This window comes from Ictalurus furcatus, chromosome 20 (assembly GCF_023375685.1).
Source record: "Ictalurus furcatus strain D&B chromosome 20, Billie_1.0, whole genome shotgun sequence".
Classification (NCBI taxonomy): domain Eukaryota; kingdom Metazoa; phylum Chordata; class Actinopteri; order Siluriformes; family Ictaluridae; genus Ictalurus; species Ictalurus furcatus.
Window position 1 is genome coordinate 7,806,515 of NC_071274.1, and position 17,411 is coordinate 7,823,925.

The following is a 17,411-nucleotide window of genomic DNA, read 5'->3' on the forward strand; positions in this document are numbered from 1 at the left end:
GCTCGGCTGTAGAGTCTCTCTCTATGTAAGAATATCTCTATGTTGGCCTGTGACTGGGTGCATGACAGTGTACCTTTAAATACTGAATGTCCTTGACAGAGGTGAGTTCTGGTAACCCAGAAGTCAGCATCAGGGCAAAGAGCGTGATGAACAGATTTCCATTCTTCCTCAGAATCAGATAAGCATCCTCACAGTACTGCCTAAAACTACACACACACAGACAACACAGAGAGTAGGAGACTTGAGTGTGACCCTGCCAGAAAAGTTGATTTAATAAACTCAGTGAATGTTGGTGTTAATGAAATGCTGTCTATGACTTGCCTGCCAAATTTCTCAGTGTTACCAGTTTTGCCCTGCTGAATGACATGAATGAAGTCATGTGTGAGAATGAATGGAACACGCTCTCTCTTGATTCCAAACTTTGATTTGAAGTTCCCCAAGATATGACCAAAATCTATATGGAAGAGCTGACACACACACACACACACACACACACACACACACACACACACAAAAAAAATGTCTTTGTGACTAACATATTAAAAAAAAAATATATACTTTGAACAACTTCTGATACTCACCTGTCCTGTGCTTCGGACCATGATGTTGTCGCTATGACGATCTCCGATGCCCAGAACATAGGTGGCGACACAATAACCAGCACAAGACAGTGTGAACTCCTCAATGGCTTTCTCCAGAGCCTCACTACAAATACAAAAGACACTCAGCTCTTTCATCCTATATTTCTTTTTTTGTAATCCCCTGTATCAAATTTATAGTTACATAGTGTTTGTGTGATCAATAAGACTAATCAGTGTGTTAGTCAATAAGTAGCATGTAACAAAACAAAAGCTGTACATTAGACTATAATTAAGTAAGAAAAATTTACATCCCAACTACATCTCAAAAACTACACAAAAATTATTTGTTGTTTTAAAAATATCCCAGTGTGCCAGAAAAAAAAAACCCCTGGCAACCCTGCTGGTGTAAGCACAGACCATTCGCTTTGTTTTGCATTCAGCTGTTTGTTAGTTATGCTGTGAAAGTTATGTAGTTCTGTGTAGCTCAAATGTGTTTTTGAATTCTGTGCTCTCCACTTTTTCCTCTGTCTTTCCCATTTGCTGTGGTGTGTTAATAGCACCAGCAAGTATGCTACCATATTGGCCTTTAAAAACAGCATGCTTGGGAAAAGTATGTGTGTTTTTAAACCCTGTAGCCTCTCCTGATTCAGGATAAAGAGGAAGCTACTTTTTCAGAGGAGAGAGTGTGGGCTTGATTAGGTGTAATATACAGTCATGATCAAATGAATAGTGCGCTAATAAAAGTGAATGAAGTGCAAATATTTTTTAATAGCTTTTTTTCCCCCCATATTTCAAATGTAGTGGAAACATTACACATTCAATTCCAAATCAAAGCATTGACAAATTTTATCAAGTCTGCATTATTCTTTTACAGGAAGCAAAGAAAAGGAATATTAATCTGTTAAAAAATAGCAGGTGGGTTTGTTTTCGGTGTTTGTACTTTTTAATTTTGTTTTCCTTTGTTAGCATAAAAAGAAAAAAAACTGTGAATGGTTGTTGCTATGTGTCAGTCGGTTTGTTTTTCTTCTCAATAAAACTTTATGGGGGGGGGGGGGGATAGCAGTGTCAACATTTTTCCCTTAAAACTCAAACACTTATAAACTGATTTTAAGATTTAACTTCACTTTAAATTACTGAACTAATATTTAGTTGCATAACCATTGTTTTTGATAAGTGTAGCACATATGTGCTACAGCAAGACAACCAACTTCTGGCACCTAGAGACAGGTAATTTCAGCCCAGGCTGAACGAACTACATTCCACAGTTCCTGTGAATTTTTGGGTTTTGCTTCAGAAACTGCATTTTTAATGTCACCCCACAAGTTTTCAATGGGGTTGAGGTCAGGGGATTGAGCTAGCCATTGCATTACCTCAATGCTTTTTGTCTGGAACCAAGATGTTGCCCACTTACTTGTGTGTTTGGGGTCGTTGTCTTGTTGAAACACCCATTTCAGGGGCATTTCCTCTTTGGCATTGGGCAACATAATCTCAAGTATTTTGATGTATTCAAACTGATCCATGATCCCTGGTATACGATAAACATGCCCGACACCGTGGTATGAAAAACATCCCCATACCATAATTTTCGCACCACCATGCTTCACTGTCTTCACAGTGTACTGTGGCTTGAATTCAGTACCCAGGGGTCACCTGATGTACTGTTGTTGACCACTAGACCCGAAAAGAACAATTTTACTCACATCAGTTCACAGAATGTTACACCATTTCTCTTTGGGCTAATCGTTGTGTTTCTTGGCCAATTTTAACCGATTCCATTTTTTCAACAGTTGTGGTTTACAGGGGCTTCTTGCTGATAGCTTAGCTTTGATCAAACGTCTTCTGTCTGTAACTGTACATAAAGGTAATTTTAGATCATTTTTGATCTTTCTGGAGGTGATGACTGGCTGAACTGTGACTATTCTTCGACAAGTTTTAACAGTAGTTGCTTGTTTTCTTCCACGTGTTTCAGGTTTTTGTTGCCATTTTAAACGATTTGAGATCATTTTAGCTGAGCATCCTATAATTTGATGCACTTCTTTATATGTTTTCCCCTCTCCAATCAACTTTTGAATCAAATTACATTGTTCCTCTGAACAATGTTTGGAACGGCCCATTTTTCTTAGCAATTCAGAAGAAAATATATTTTATAACGATGTGTGAAACATTTGTTTCCCTTTTTCCTTGATAAAGGACAAATAATGACACCCTTTTTTTTCACAAAATGAATGAATTCTCTAATTAAACTCCACACTATTATTTTGAACACACCCCTTTCAATGAATGAGTCAATTACTCAGAACAAGCAGCGTGCATGTCATGACCGTTGGATCTGTTGTTTTTCCTATTACACTACTACATATACAAGTAAATTATTTGCAATGCTGATATATCACTACTAATAACATAACAGTGGTTCATCAGGTTACTGATGTTGTACTGCTATATATATATATATATATATATATATATATATATATATATTTTATATATATATATATATATATATATATATATATATATATATATATATATATATATATATATATATATATATATATATTAAACACAACTGTAGGTGTAATACAAGTTATATTTTATGACGGATAGCCTACTTTATTATGCAGCCCTACAAATTTAATAAGGAATTTTCCTCTCCTGCTTACTCTAATCAGTACATACATATGTGAACACATGCATATATACACATTTGACACCACTAAAGAAACTGTGCTAGGTGCAGTTTTCTTATTTTCTCAGTTTTATAAAAAAAAAAACAAAAAAAAAAAAAACCAAACACACACACCAAAGAAATATAGATCATTTGTAGGCACTCAAATAAAAAAGTAAATCTTCTGTGAAGATGATTTGAAGATTTTTTACTAGGGAACCTACTCTTATCTATTTGCAAGGTATGTATGATTACAACTTGTTACTGGATACTGAGAGAAGAATTGAAAATGTTTAGTCAAAGCTCACTTACAATGGAGGCATATAGGGCAGTTTTTGGACAAGTTAAGAAATGTTTAAAATACGCTACTATTTAACAAAAATGAACCAAACTATTACACTGTGCAGGTACAACTTATTTACCATTGATGTCTTACCCAGGGTTTTTGTCCTTGAGCCAGCTGAGCAGAGCATCTTTGTTGAAGGCTGCAGCAGCTGCCATGTTGCTGCTATTTTTTTGGATGTTAGCGATGGTGTCAGCAGAGGATACAACCTCGATCAGCCCTGTGCGATCTCCTGTTGCCAGGCAACCATAAGGCACAATTCTGTGAGTGAAATATTAGATTGAATGTTATTTTGTTAAAAAAAAAAAAGAGAGAAAAAAGTATGTAGCATGAAAATCAAGAGAATAAATACACCAAGTTAAGACTTTCAAATCAAGAAGTGTGTCTCATTTTAAAATTTTAATATTTATTATGGCGTGGGTGTGTGTGTGTGTGTGAGAGAGATACTGGGGTCCTGTGGACTGGAGTCCCATTCAGAGTGTGTGAAATGTCTTATTTCAGTTATTACTTATGCTTTGGATTTCAAATGCATTTATACATATTTTTGCAACACTGAGCAAAAGACAATTTTGAAAAGAAGAGGGCATGAAATAGTTCTAGATGGAATGTGTTGATGGAATATGGAAGGTAATGTGATGGCCACTACCATTTTGGCACAGTGCTTTTAAATAAAATCAGAAAACATTTTTCTTGGCATTTCCATCGTGTGTACTACAGCTTCCAGACTGAAGACCAGACATTCTCCTTTAGAATTTTCAGGTAGATAGCAGAATTCATGTTTCCCTCAATTGCCCAATTCTGAAGCAGCCCCACACCATCACCCTACCACCGCCATGCTTGACTGTAGGTATGATGTTCTTTTTGTGGAATTCTGTGTTTGCTTTACGCCAGAAATAACGGGACCCCTGTCTTCCAAACAGTTAAACTTTTGACTCATCAGTCCACAGAATATTCTCCCAAAAGGTTTAAGGATCATAAAGGTGTTTTTTGGCAAAATTCAGATGAGCCTTAAATGTTCTTCTGGGTTAGCAGTGGTTTTCACCTCACCACCCTTCCATGGATACCATTTTTGCCCAGTGTCTTTCTCAGAGTGTAGTCATGAACAGTGACCTTGAACATTTGACCCCTTTCCTACAGTGGCTATATGATGTTGAGATCCATCTTTTCACACTTGGAGCAACTGAGGGACTCATACACAACTATTAGAAAAGCTGCAAACATTCACTGATGCTCAAGAAAGCAACACGATACATCAAGAGCCAAGGGGGGTGTAAACTTGTGAACAGGATGATTGGTGTAATTTGGGGTTGTTGTTGTTTTTTTTTGTTGTTGTTTTTGTTTTTTAAAGGTCTTACTTTTTCATTCAGTACTGCCCTTCAGAAGCTAATAAGATGTTTACATGTTTCCCAGAATACAAAATAATAATTTTGGAAAGGGGGCAAATATGCAGAAGATGCTGGAAAAGCAAAGAATTTGCAGGACCTGGAGTATTTTTCTGAAGAACAGTGGGCAGTTTAACTGCTCAGGACAAACAAGGGAGTCATGAACAACTATCACAAACCAAAAAAACAGCTGTTGATCATCCAGGTAACAACACACAGCATGAAAAATCAAGGATATGTAAACTTTTAAACTGGTTCATTTGTGTAAATTCAGTTATTATTGTGTTTTGTAGACTATATGAAAACATCTGTTATGTGAAAGTTTATTTAGGGCAGTACGACATAAAAAAATAAATGCAATTTTAATGATCCCTCATTAAAAAAAAAAAACTTTTTGCAAAACTTACATTCTGCAAAGGGTATGTAAATTCATGAGCACAACTGTACTCTCTGCAGGTAAGGTAGGATTTTGGTTCTTGTGTACTGTCTGCTTGGCTCTACTGAATTTAACATTGATTGACATTACTATTGTTGATTTTAGAATTGTTTTAAAGTGTCTGTTGGTATATTGCTAATTAGTTGTCTTAGGTGTGTAATCAAGAGTGGTTTCAGTGTTCCTTAAGGTGTAAAATGTGCGCAGGGCTTATGGAGATATACTAAAGGTTTATGTCTGTAGAGGCTAGACATGAACCACTTCACTCTGTACCAAGCCCCCTTCAAGCCTCTAATACAGCTTGACTGAACCCAGCATCTCTCAATATACAACGAAAACATGCATCAAGACTCTTCTCGTTTTTGCTGCCAGTACTGCTGCTATACTTGGACTATAAACTGTAAATATGGACTGTAAAACTGTAAACTATTGTGTAATATAGCAGCACATGCTCTATGTATCTATTGTCCTGTGTATTTACTGTTTTGCACTCATCTCACACTGTTGTGTATTGCACTTTAGGTAGTCTTGTGTACTGTTCTGCATTGCACCATGGTCCTGAAGAAACGTCATTTCGTTCCAGTGTATACAAGCTATATAGAGGAATGAAAAAACCTATGTGACTTGACTTGACGCGGTCTTTCACTTCCCCTGGCTGTCTAACAGCTGAGTCACTGACAGTCTTCAGATGAAGACTAAAGACCTACCTCTTCACCAAGCATTTAAATTAATGCTTCTATTTAAAAAGAAATCTCGTCTTGTGTGTTTTCTTTCATGTTGTACTAACATCCTCCAACAGCATTTTGGCTAGATGGTATTATTAGTCCTTGACCTAGTGAATTAGCATGTTTTTGATAATGACTACAAAGCACTTCTGTAATTCACTCTGGATACAAGGGTCTGCCAACTACTGCTGTAAATGTGTTACTATATTCAAATGACTGAAACTATTCATACATGTGAAAAATATTTATAGAATAAATACTTTACTACCTGAGGTCCAGGTTTGCTTCCTTCCACAGCATATCCATTAACCTTAGGATCTGTAGAGTCAACATGTCCTGTCTGAGATCTAACAATAAAAAGCAATTGACTTATTTAGTTGCCATTACCGGACTTTCTTTGCACTTGACCACAATTATTTATGCCTCTGCCCCTCCCTTCAACATTCATGTCCACCTCTCTTCCTCTTTATCCATATCCTTCCCTCTTCACGGTCTCTCACCATCTCCATTCTTGAAGATGATTCCCAGCGTGTCTCCCAGTAGCAGCTTGTTATTGTAAACAATCCAAAGAGGCTTCATTTTAGAGTCCATGTACCTGCACTTCTCCACACTAAATGCAATAGAGGAAATGAGAGGTTTTTGGCTACAGTTTCAATCAGTCTGTAAATAGTATGCTAACTGGCCACTTGAATAGGAACACCAGTACCCCTGCTCATTCATGTAATTATCCCAATCGGCCAATCATGTGGCAGCAATGCAGTGCATGAATTCATGCAGATACAGGTCCTGTGCTTCAGTTAATGTTCACATCAAACATCAGAATGGGCAAAATCTCATTCCGTGATCTTAGTAACATTGTGGCATAGTTGGTGATGCTATTAAAGTGATATTTAAAAAAATAAATGGGGAAGACAGTGAAAAAAAATTACCACTGAAGAACACTGAAATCTGTCATTTTCATGAAACCAGTTTCAGACGACTTCTGCTTTGTGACATTACCATGCTAGCAGTAGCCATCAGATGATGAGTAAATTGTCGCCAAGAAGGGATGCACATGACCTTCAACAATACTCAAACAGGCTGTGGCATTCAAGTGATGGTTGACTGGTATTAATGGGCCCAAAGTGTCCCAAGAAAACATTCCCCACACCATTACACCACCTCCACCAGCCTGGAATGCTGACACAAGGCAGGCTGGGTCTATGGATTCATGCTGTTTGAGCCAAATTCTGAGCCTACCATCTGTGTGTTTCAGCAGAAATCGATATGCATCAAACCAGGCTACGTTTTTCCAGTCTTCAACTGTCCAGTTTTGGTGAGCCTGTGCCCACTGCAGCCTCACCTTTCTGCTCTTTGCTGACAGAAGTGGAACCCAACATCATCTGCTGTTGTAGCCCATCTGCTTCAAGGTTCGACATTGAGCTCACCACAATCGTACAGAGTGGTAATTGGAGTTACTGTAGCTTTTCTGTCAGTTCGAACCAGTCTGCCCATTCTCCGTTGACCTCCCTCATCAACAAGGTATTTCCGTCCACAGAACTGCTGCTAACTGGATGTTTTTTCTTTATTGCACTTTTCAGAGTAAACTCTAGAGACTGCTGTGCATGAAAATCCCAGCAGATCAGTTAAAGAAATACTCAAACCAGCCTGTCTGGCAAAAACAATCATGCATCCATTCAGATTGTTGATGTGAACATTACCCAAAGCTACTGGCCCAAATCTGCATTATTTCAAGCATTGCACTGCTGCCACACGATTGGCTGGTTAGATAATTGTATGAATGAGTATGTGTACAGGTGTTCCTAATAAAGTGATGGATGGGTGTATATATAAAAGAAAGCCTTCTTACTTGACATCAGCAAGCAATATCTGGGGGTTAAGTGGTGAGTGAAGGTCTGACAGAATCTCAATGAATCCCGTCTGTCTAAGGCACTTCATCATGGCCTCCTTCAGCTGAGCCTCTTTAGTTTTATTCTTTGATTTTATTGTGCCCAGTTTGATCAACTCATTCACAGCTTTTAGCTTACCAAGAGCCTCAACCTGCATTTAAAAACAGACACACACAATTCATTATAAGATTCGTATTTGGTGTATATTCAGTTAATTTCAATGCATTTTGAATAATGCAAATAATGAAAAAAGAAAAAGAGGCAGGATTATGTGTTGCAGGACACCTACACTCTTGTCATTTGATGAAATGATCGTAGGTCTACTTTATCTTAAACAAGCAGATTCTAGTTCATTTTACATATTACAAACTAACATGAATCTGTTACAAATCTATCCAGCAATACATTTGGTTCTAAGTATAATAGTATTTTTTTTTTTTTTTTACTAAAACTCTACAAGCCACCATGAGGAATTTTCCAGGAAATGTTAGATCTATCTTAATTTCCATGAAATTACATATAAAAATTAAAAGGTACCTATTTCACAAATGTGTTTACAAGTACTGATACTGTAAAGTGCATGTTTGTATTTCTGAACTTCATCCCATTTATTGCAATACAGCAATGGGGCAAGCTGGCATTTAACCCAATTCTTCTGAAAGCTCGGAGTACTGCCACAGTAACTGCTCTTGTGAGGACATAGGAAACAATTTCCTCATGTCTGGATAGGACAAAAAATTAGTATTCTGCAATACACAGTCAACACAGACTCAAATTCTGTGTGTTGTGGGTTCAATGATTTAAAATGACCCAGTGGGTTCACAGATTTTAAATGTGTGTGTCCATTAATTGCTACCAAGATATAAGCCAAACATATAGTGCACTCCAATAATATTGGCACCCTTGGTAAATATGAGCAAAGAAGGCTGTGAACAATCGTCCTTATCGATTAACCTTTTGATCTTTTGTTAAAAAAAAAAGAGAACAGGTTTACTAATAAAATATGTTTGTTAAATATAACTGTGCAACAATTATTGGCACCCTTTTAGTCAATACTTTGTGCTACCTCCCTTTGCCAAGATAAGAGCTCTGAGTCTTCTCCTATAATGCCTGATGAGGTTGGAGAATACATGGCAAGGGATCGGAGACCATTCCTCCATACAGAATCTCTCCAGATCCTTAAAATTTTGAGGTCCACTTCATCACTCCATCTTCAGTTCACCCCACAGGATTTCCATGGGTTTCAAGTCAGGGGACTGGGATGGCCATAGCAAGACCTTGATTTTGTGGTCAGTAGAAAATTTTTGTGTTTATTTTGATGTATATTTTGGATCATTGTCCTGCTGGAAGATCCAACCAGAGCCCAGTCAGGTGTTCATTTAATATCTGTTGATATTTGATATAGAGATGCACCGATACTAAATTTTTCAGCCGATGCGATAACTGATTATTCAGAGTGATATCGTCCGATACCGATAGTTCTGCCTTTTATGCCTTCTATTAAATTAATAATAGTTAATTCCACAATTCTGAAAGAAATGCAAATAAAAACTTTATTCTCTCCATTTCAACAAGTTGTTTCACAGTAACTGGTCTCAAACAGAAAACACATTACTCTAATTAACATTAACACATTAACTAAATTCTGAGGATTAAAGTAAGATTTCTTAACTTATTGAATGTTATTAATTCATATTAACAGAATTAATTGACTGAATTCTAACAAACCTGTTAGGCTCACATTCACTCACCACAAACAAAAGCATTTCTACTTCAAAATTGAACAACAAACTGGTAAAATATAAAATAAACTTTAAAAAAAATACATACATACATATATACACACACATTATATATATATATATATATATATATATATATATATATATATATATATATATATATATATATATATATATATATATATATATATAAGCATTAATTGGATATGAAATATACTACTCTACAAATACATTTTTCTGTGCAATATATACCTTTTTGTCGACTCATCTTCATTTAAATCTTTCAACAGTGTACTGGTGCTTTAATTCAGCGCGAGCAGCACGGCAATAAATAAATAAATAATAAAAAAAATAGACGCTGAAACTCCTGTTTCACTGCTGCAGCGTCCAGTGTAAAATTTTTGCAGTGCAGAGCTTGCAGAGTTTACAAACTGCAGTTTCGTTGTCATTTCACACAAGAGACATCAGTTTTACACACCACACAAAATCGATGTGTTTTCCCGTCCTCTTTTGATTTACAGGATATAATCGGCCCTGATCATCGGATAAACTATCAGCCGATGGTGTGAAAAATAGCCTTTATCGGCGATACTGATTATTGGCCGATACATCGGTGCCTCTCTAATTTGATATATTGATGAGCCCATGATGCCATGTATCCTAACAAAATGTCCAGGTCCTCTGGCAGAAAAACAGCTCCAAAACATTAAAGAGCTTCCACCATAATTAACCGTGGGCATGAGATCTTTTCCATATGGTTACCTCTCTGTGTGCGCCAAACCCACCTCTGGTGTTTATTACCAAAAAGCTCTATTTTGGTTTCATCTGACCATAGAACCCGATCCCACTTGAAGTTCCAGTAGTATCTGGCAAACTGAAGATGCTGGAGTTATTTTTTGGCTGAGAGTATAGTTTTTTTTTTTCTTTAAACCTGTCCAAACAACTTCACAGTGCGTTGAGACAATATAGACACATGTCCTCTTCCAGGTTGATTCCTAACATTTCCAGTTGACTGGAACTTCTTAATTATTGACTTGATTAATTATTTTTCTTATAGCCTCTTCCCATTTTGTGAAGCTCAACAACCTTTTGCCGCACATCACAACTATATTCCTTGGTCTTTATCCATTGTGATGAATGACTAAGGGAATCTGAACTGTGCGTTACTTCATATTTATAACCCTGTGAAACAGGAAGTCATGATTGAACAATTTCCTGTTCCTAGTCAACCAGGTTTACTAAAAATGTAAAAGATTAATGGGGATATACTTCAAATATATTCATGGAGTGCCAATAATTGTGCAACACATATTAAACAAAGATGTTTTTTGATAAACCTGTGTTGTATTTGCAGTTGTCTGAGATCCATGAGAGCAGAGTATTTTTGTGATTTGTTTTAAACAAAAGATCAAAGGGGTAAACAATCAAGACAATTTTTCACAGCTGTCTTTGCTCATATTTATCAAAGGTGCCAGTATTACTGGATGGCACTGTAAATGTTATCAAAACAGTCCAATTATAGACCTGCATCTAGCGCAGGGGTCGGGAACCTATGGCTCGCGAGCCAGATGTGGCTCTTTTGATGGCTGCATCTGGCTCGCAGACAAATCTTTAATAAAAAAAAATAATAACGTTAAAAATATAAAACATTTTCATGTATTTCAATCCATTCATTTCCTACCGCTCATGTTCATGGTTGCGGGTGGCTGGAGCCAATCACAGCTGTCCTCCGGGACAACACCAAATTTTTATTGGATAATGCGTAACGTACACGGGTCGTTGTGAGGTCAGGAAGTAAACTTCCCTCCTTTTAATCAAGTAGTCAGCTAGCTAATTGCAGAAACCCTTTTATCGAAGAAGATGGCTAAAAGAAAAAAAGATGAGGAGTATAGTACTTTTCAGCAGGAATGGACAGAGGAATTCGCCTTTGTGGAGAGAGCAGGTTCTGCAGTGTGTCTAATATGCAATGATAAAATTGCATCGATGAAACGGTCAAATATAAAGCGGCACTTCGACACACGCCATACTACATAGCGGGCTTCACATCTAATCTCCTGCAGTCATTCAAAGTGCGCTTTGGAGAATTTCGTGAGCGCACTCGTCTTTTTAAGTTCATCACCCATCCACACGAGTGTGCAGTGGACAGCGCCGACCTGAGTTACATCCCCAGTGTCTCCGTCAGAGATTTTGAGCTACAAGCTGCTGACCTGAAGGCCTCAGACATGTGGGTGAATAAGTTCAAGTCACTGAATGAAGATTTGGAAAGACCTGCACGACAGCAAGCAGAGTTGGCAAGCAAACACAAGTGGGGAGAAATGAAAAAACTTCAACCCGCGGACCAGCTGATTGTCAAAACTTGGAACGCGCTTCCCGTCACATACCACACACTGCAGCGTGTGAGTATTGCTGTACTGACATTGTTTGGCTCTACGTATGCATGTGAGCAGTCTTTCTCACATCTAAAGAACATTAAGACCAACCTACGATCACGTTTAACGGATGGAAGTCTCAACGCCTGCATGAAGCTTAACCTCACCACGTATCAACCAGACTACAAAGCCATCAGCAAAACCATGCAGCACCAGAAGTCGCATTAATGGTAAGAAGTACTTTATTCATCATTGGTTAGCAACAGCATAACAGCGTTATTAAAAAGAATTCAGAGACTTATTGTACTTTAAAAGTGTTGGTCTTACATAAAATGCACACATTTACTTGTATTTAGTTTTAAACATATTGTATGGCTCTCAGGGAATTACAATTTAAAATATGTGGCATTCATGGCTCTCTCAGCCAAAAAGGTTCCCGACCCATGATCTAGCGTGTTTATACAATAATGCTTAATAATGTTACAATAATGTTATATTGCCTAATCAAGTCTTTTAAATTAAATATGATGTTTTAGGTTGGTAATTAATTCTATTTCAAATCTTATACCTGTTTTTTAAGCACTTCAATGTGGGGGATGCTGCCTCTACAATATGCCTCCAAAATCAGGGCAAATTGCACAGATACTGCTGGCATGTGTATCTCTGACCTAGAAAAGCACAGACACAAACCATACAATACAGAGTTGAGGCTTTAAGCTTGGAAAATAGATTAATAGATTTTAAATGCAGCTCAAAGTGTAATCAGATATTACACAAGTTAAAATGTCATAAACCTACTGTTGATTGCTATTTTGAACTTACAGTCACAGCCATAATATATATATATATATATATATATATATATATATATATATATATATGGGGTAAACCACTAAAGTAACACAGTACTTATGAATAGCTGGAAAACAATATTACACATACATTTACACAAACATATATACACACGACCACAATGACCACACTTGCCTAAGATGCCAGAAGAGGAAATGTCCAATTTTACGATTGGTCTGAGCACGCTGCAGTAAAAATTGTGAGAGGGCACAGTCATAGTATGGTTCATAGCGCAACACCTGGACTAGCTGCAGCAAATACTGCAACAGCTCTTCATCACTGATAAAAAAAGGGAGAGAAAATGGAAGAGCTCTGTATCATCTCACACACACACACACACACACACACACAGTCATGTGAAAAAACAAGTATACTCCATGGAAATGGGTGGCTTTTTTGACATTTTTGGACAAGCAAACATTTGACCACCTTTGAAACAGTGCCTATTAATAAAACAGATATACTTGAACAAACCCACAAGGAAAACTTGCTTTTTCATTCATTTATTCAACAGAAATCTCAATAGATGTGATATTCTTCTGTGGAAAAAGTAAGTACCGTTGGCCTCAGAAGCTAGTATTGCCCCCTTTAAGTTCTTGTAGGCATTTTTCATACTTGTCTATCAGGCTTGCTGGAATTTTTGACCACTCTTCCATGCAATATTCTTTAAGTTACAAGATATTTGAGGATTTTCTTGAATGTACTTGTAGGTGATTTTCCTTACAGTGGAATGATGTATTTAAAAAAAAAAAAAAAAAAAATTCCCCCCTAAAGGCCTTCTAGAACTCTTTAGATCTTGGCATTATGACACCACACACCCCAAAAGCAAAGGGAACACCAGACACGAGACGGGTATAAATAAGACAGGTTCCACCTGCACTCCCTAATCACTAATTCCAATCACTGGCACCCAAACTTGAACACATGATTCTAATTTTAAGGACTTGAAGGTGTGATAAATGTAGGATTGTACTTACTTTTTCGATGTGACAATTTTTTTTTTAATTTAAATTGTGAAAATTACTACAAAATGTACATTTAATGTGTCATAGCGTGTTTCAACTCCGATAGGCACAGTTTCAAAGGATCAAATGTTTGCTTGTCCAAACATGTCAAAAAAACCAACAATTTCCATGGGGGGTACTTATTTTTTCAAGACTGTGTGTCATTTTATATATATACATTTTATATATATATATATATATATATATATATATATATATATATATATATATATATATATATATATATATATATATATATACACACACACACACACACACACACACACACATATACACACACATATACACACACGATAATGTGAATAATGTAAATAACGTACAATATACAAAACAATGAATGTCTATGTTCTATATTTTACAGTAACTAATACAGAAATATTTTTTTTAAAATCTCTACTTAATTGTTCTTTATTATGAAATATTAAAATTCATATTAAATCTTACTGAATTGGATTTATTTTTTATGAGCCTCAAAATTAAAGATATATACTTATTGAAGGATTTGACTTTGAATTGATTTCATATAACTGAATTGTTCATTGTTTTGTACATCATGAACTACTCACATAAAAATCAAGATAAAAGAGCACGCCTTATTAAGATGTGGCTAGGCTTAATTATTTTGTTCCTTTCCAGTTGTGAAGTTGTGCCAATTGACATTACTCAGTTAATGCCTTGAATTTATCATCTCATTTCCTTTAATTAATGATCCCATTCCCACATTTTAGTAAGTCGTGGCCATGCATAAGCAGAGATCCCAACAGTAGGGCTCTGTAGTTATGTCCAGAACCTATGAATATAAACATAAGCAGCATACTTAAATATGCACTTAAATCACTTGGTGATTGTTACAAAATGGCCATCAACTGGCCATAACTGTAATTTTACACATCTAGGATATCAAAGAAAATTCAATAACCAAAAAAAACAAACAAACAAACAAAAAAAATCAATTATGTTAGTATAAACAAGCTTGACCGTGTTACCAGCACTTACCTCATATCTTGCAGACAACTGACTGCATATTCTCTAACATATTGGTCCGGATAGTTAAAATCCAGTAGCTCTAAAGCATCTCGAGGACTTATTTTAGGCCAAATCTGCAACAATGCCTGCAACTACAGAAAAGACCACAACAAGAGGGATAGAGAGAGAAACGTTACTACTAAGAGGATGGGGTCAGGTAATTCACCAGTGTGTACATGTTTATTTACATACCTGTGCCATATCATCATGTTTACTCCATTTGACAGACAATAGTAGTTTAGGGAGGGACTGTGGGAAGTTCTCTCGACAGTCATAGCGCAGAGTCCATATCAGATCCTTTTCATTTTCACAGAGTTGTGACAGTGGATCCCTTTCCATGATCTCCTTCAACTCAATGTAGAACTTTTTCAATCCTCGTCCCTGCACACAGACCAATTTGTTGTAGTTGACAAATATTTTTTTTATACACTACTAACAACTGTTTAGATCATGATTGGTTATTCTACATTTACTGATTTCAAATATATTCAGTATTTCCCTTTGGCATAAGTATATTTTGCCCCAATGGAAAAAAATAAATTAAAATTTATTAATCTGATCTGAGAAAACATGTGACTTGTTTCCAAATTGTCTGACATGAATGTAGTTTGGTGTCAGAGAGCAGAGAGTAGAAGGGCAGTGGCAGCAACAAAATTAACCTTTGAGTTTGTTTGTTAGCAAGTACATTTCTAGTTCCCAATGCTATTTGGCAAATTTTGAGTGCTTTTTCAGCCACTTCAGCCTGTTTAGAACTGACCTGCTCTTGAACAGTTAATGAAGAGAAACGCACAGTATGCTCTACTCTTTATCTTGTTTGAGTGCCAGACTTTATCACTCTTCACTTGTTGCAATCAGTAAAACCAGTTACTACCAGGAAGAATGAGCCACACAAACCAATGACAGGATGAGGGTGGAGACAAAACAAAACATGACCTAAAAGCAAAACAAAAGCCCACAGAGCCCTTGCCACGAAGGCCACAATGCAGAGCGGAAAGTGTGTGATTTCAACACCAGCACAACCTGCAAGTCATTTCTGTAGCAAAACGTCATTATTATATATAACTTTTATTGTAACCAGGATGGCAAGCAGCAGGCAACATTGCAGATTCACAAAAGAAGAAGAATCCTAATAAAAACACAAGGATTAATAACACTTTTTTTTAACATTAATGATTCATGCATAAATTCTCTCCAATCAGGAGAAGGAGAAAAGCAAAGAGAGTGCAAACAAAGCAAATAGGTGTCAGAAATTGAAAGCGTTTTCTATAACACAATAAGAGAAAACAGGATTCAGGAATCTTGAGATTTTAGCTTTTTTCTGGGTGAACATATAAGGTATTTAAGGCATATATGGATTGTTCTCCAATTTGATGAGAATAGATTATAGTCAGCCTATTTGCTGCCACTGTGCATCGTAATCCATGGTGAAAAAACATTTAATTCCTTATACTAAATTTTAATTAAACAAATATCTAACGTATTAGTTTGAATTATGTAGAGTGAGTTTCATTTACATGAGTTTCTATTCATGTAGTATTAACGTGATCCAATTACGTTTGGCCACCTCACAATGCCAGGGTCAAAGGCACCAATCGGGCATTTGCAGTCACAGGACAATGTAGCAAAAAGACTCTTTCCTCTTCTAATCTGTAACTCTGAGAGTCACACTGATGTACACAAAGTTTGTTTCACGACCCTTCTGTAAAATGCTGCCTCCCAATCGGCATCCTACCATTCTAAATATTATGTCCAGGCTCTTGTCATCTCAAAACTGGACTACTGCAACACAGGACTCTCGGGCCTCCCAGCCAGCTCAATCAAACCCCTTCAAATGATTCAGAATGCAGCAGCACGCCTCATCTTCAACCAGCCCAAAAGAACCCACATCACACCGCTCTTCATCTCCCTCCACTGGCTTCCTGTAGCTGCCCATATCAAATTCAAGGCCTTGATGCTCACATACAAGACCTTGTCTGGAACAGCACCCCCCCTACCTCAACACTCTCCTTGAGGCTTACATTTTCCTCATGCAATCTGTGATCGATCAACGACCGACACTTAGTAGTGCCTACTCAGAGTGGCTCAAGGTCCCTCTCCAGAATCTTCTAACTGTTCCTCAGTGGTGGAATGAACTTCCAACCTCAATCCGGACCGCAGAATCTGTCACTATTTTCAAAAAATAACTAAAGACCCACCTCTTCCGTGAGCACGTAACTAACCGCTAAAATGCCAACTCCACATTATTTAAAAAAAAAAAAAAAAAAAAAAAAACACAACCACCCCTTACTCTTACTTATTCTGGCTCTTACACCTCTACTCTGCACACTTTGCTTCTCTAGAACTCAATTATAAATATTGTATGGTAGCAATACTTGT

At 36.8% G+C, this 17,411-nt stretch overlaps 1 protein-coding gene across 1 annotated transcript in view; it reads right to left on the reverse strand.

Annotated features, from left to right (window-relative positions):
- pik3cb (phosphatidylinositol-4,5-bisphosphate 3-kinase, catalytic subunit beta) overlaps positions 1-17,411 on the reverse strand; it is a 48,138-nt gene that overhangs the window by 2,503 nt on the left and 28,224 nt on the right. Inside the window, exons 12-22 of the mRNA XM_053651166.1 lie at positions 15,228-15,416; positions 15,006-15,127; positions 13,120-13,263; positions 12,701-12,800; positions 7,982-8,172; positions 6,633-6,742; positions 6,401-6,479; positions 3,686-3,853; positions 582-705; positions 322-467; positions 74-206 (exon numbers count right to left, since the gene is read on the reverse strand). Of these exons, the coding sequence (XP_053507141.1) occupies positions 74-206; positions 322-467; positions 582-705; positions 3,686-3,853; positions 6,401-6,479; positions 6,633-6,742; positions 7,982-8,172; positions 12,701-12,800; positions 13,120-13,263; positions 15,006-15,127; positions 15,228-15,416 (1,506 nt within the window). The remainder of the gene's footprint in view (positions 1-73; positions 207-321; positions 468-581; positions 706-3,685; positions 3,854-6,400; positions 6,480-6,632; positions 6,743-7,981; positions 8,173-12,700; positions 12,801-13,119; positions 13,264-15,005; positions 15,128-15,227; positions 15,417-17,411) is intronic.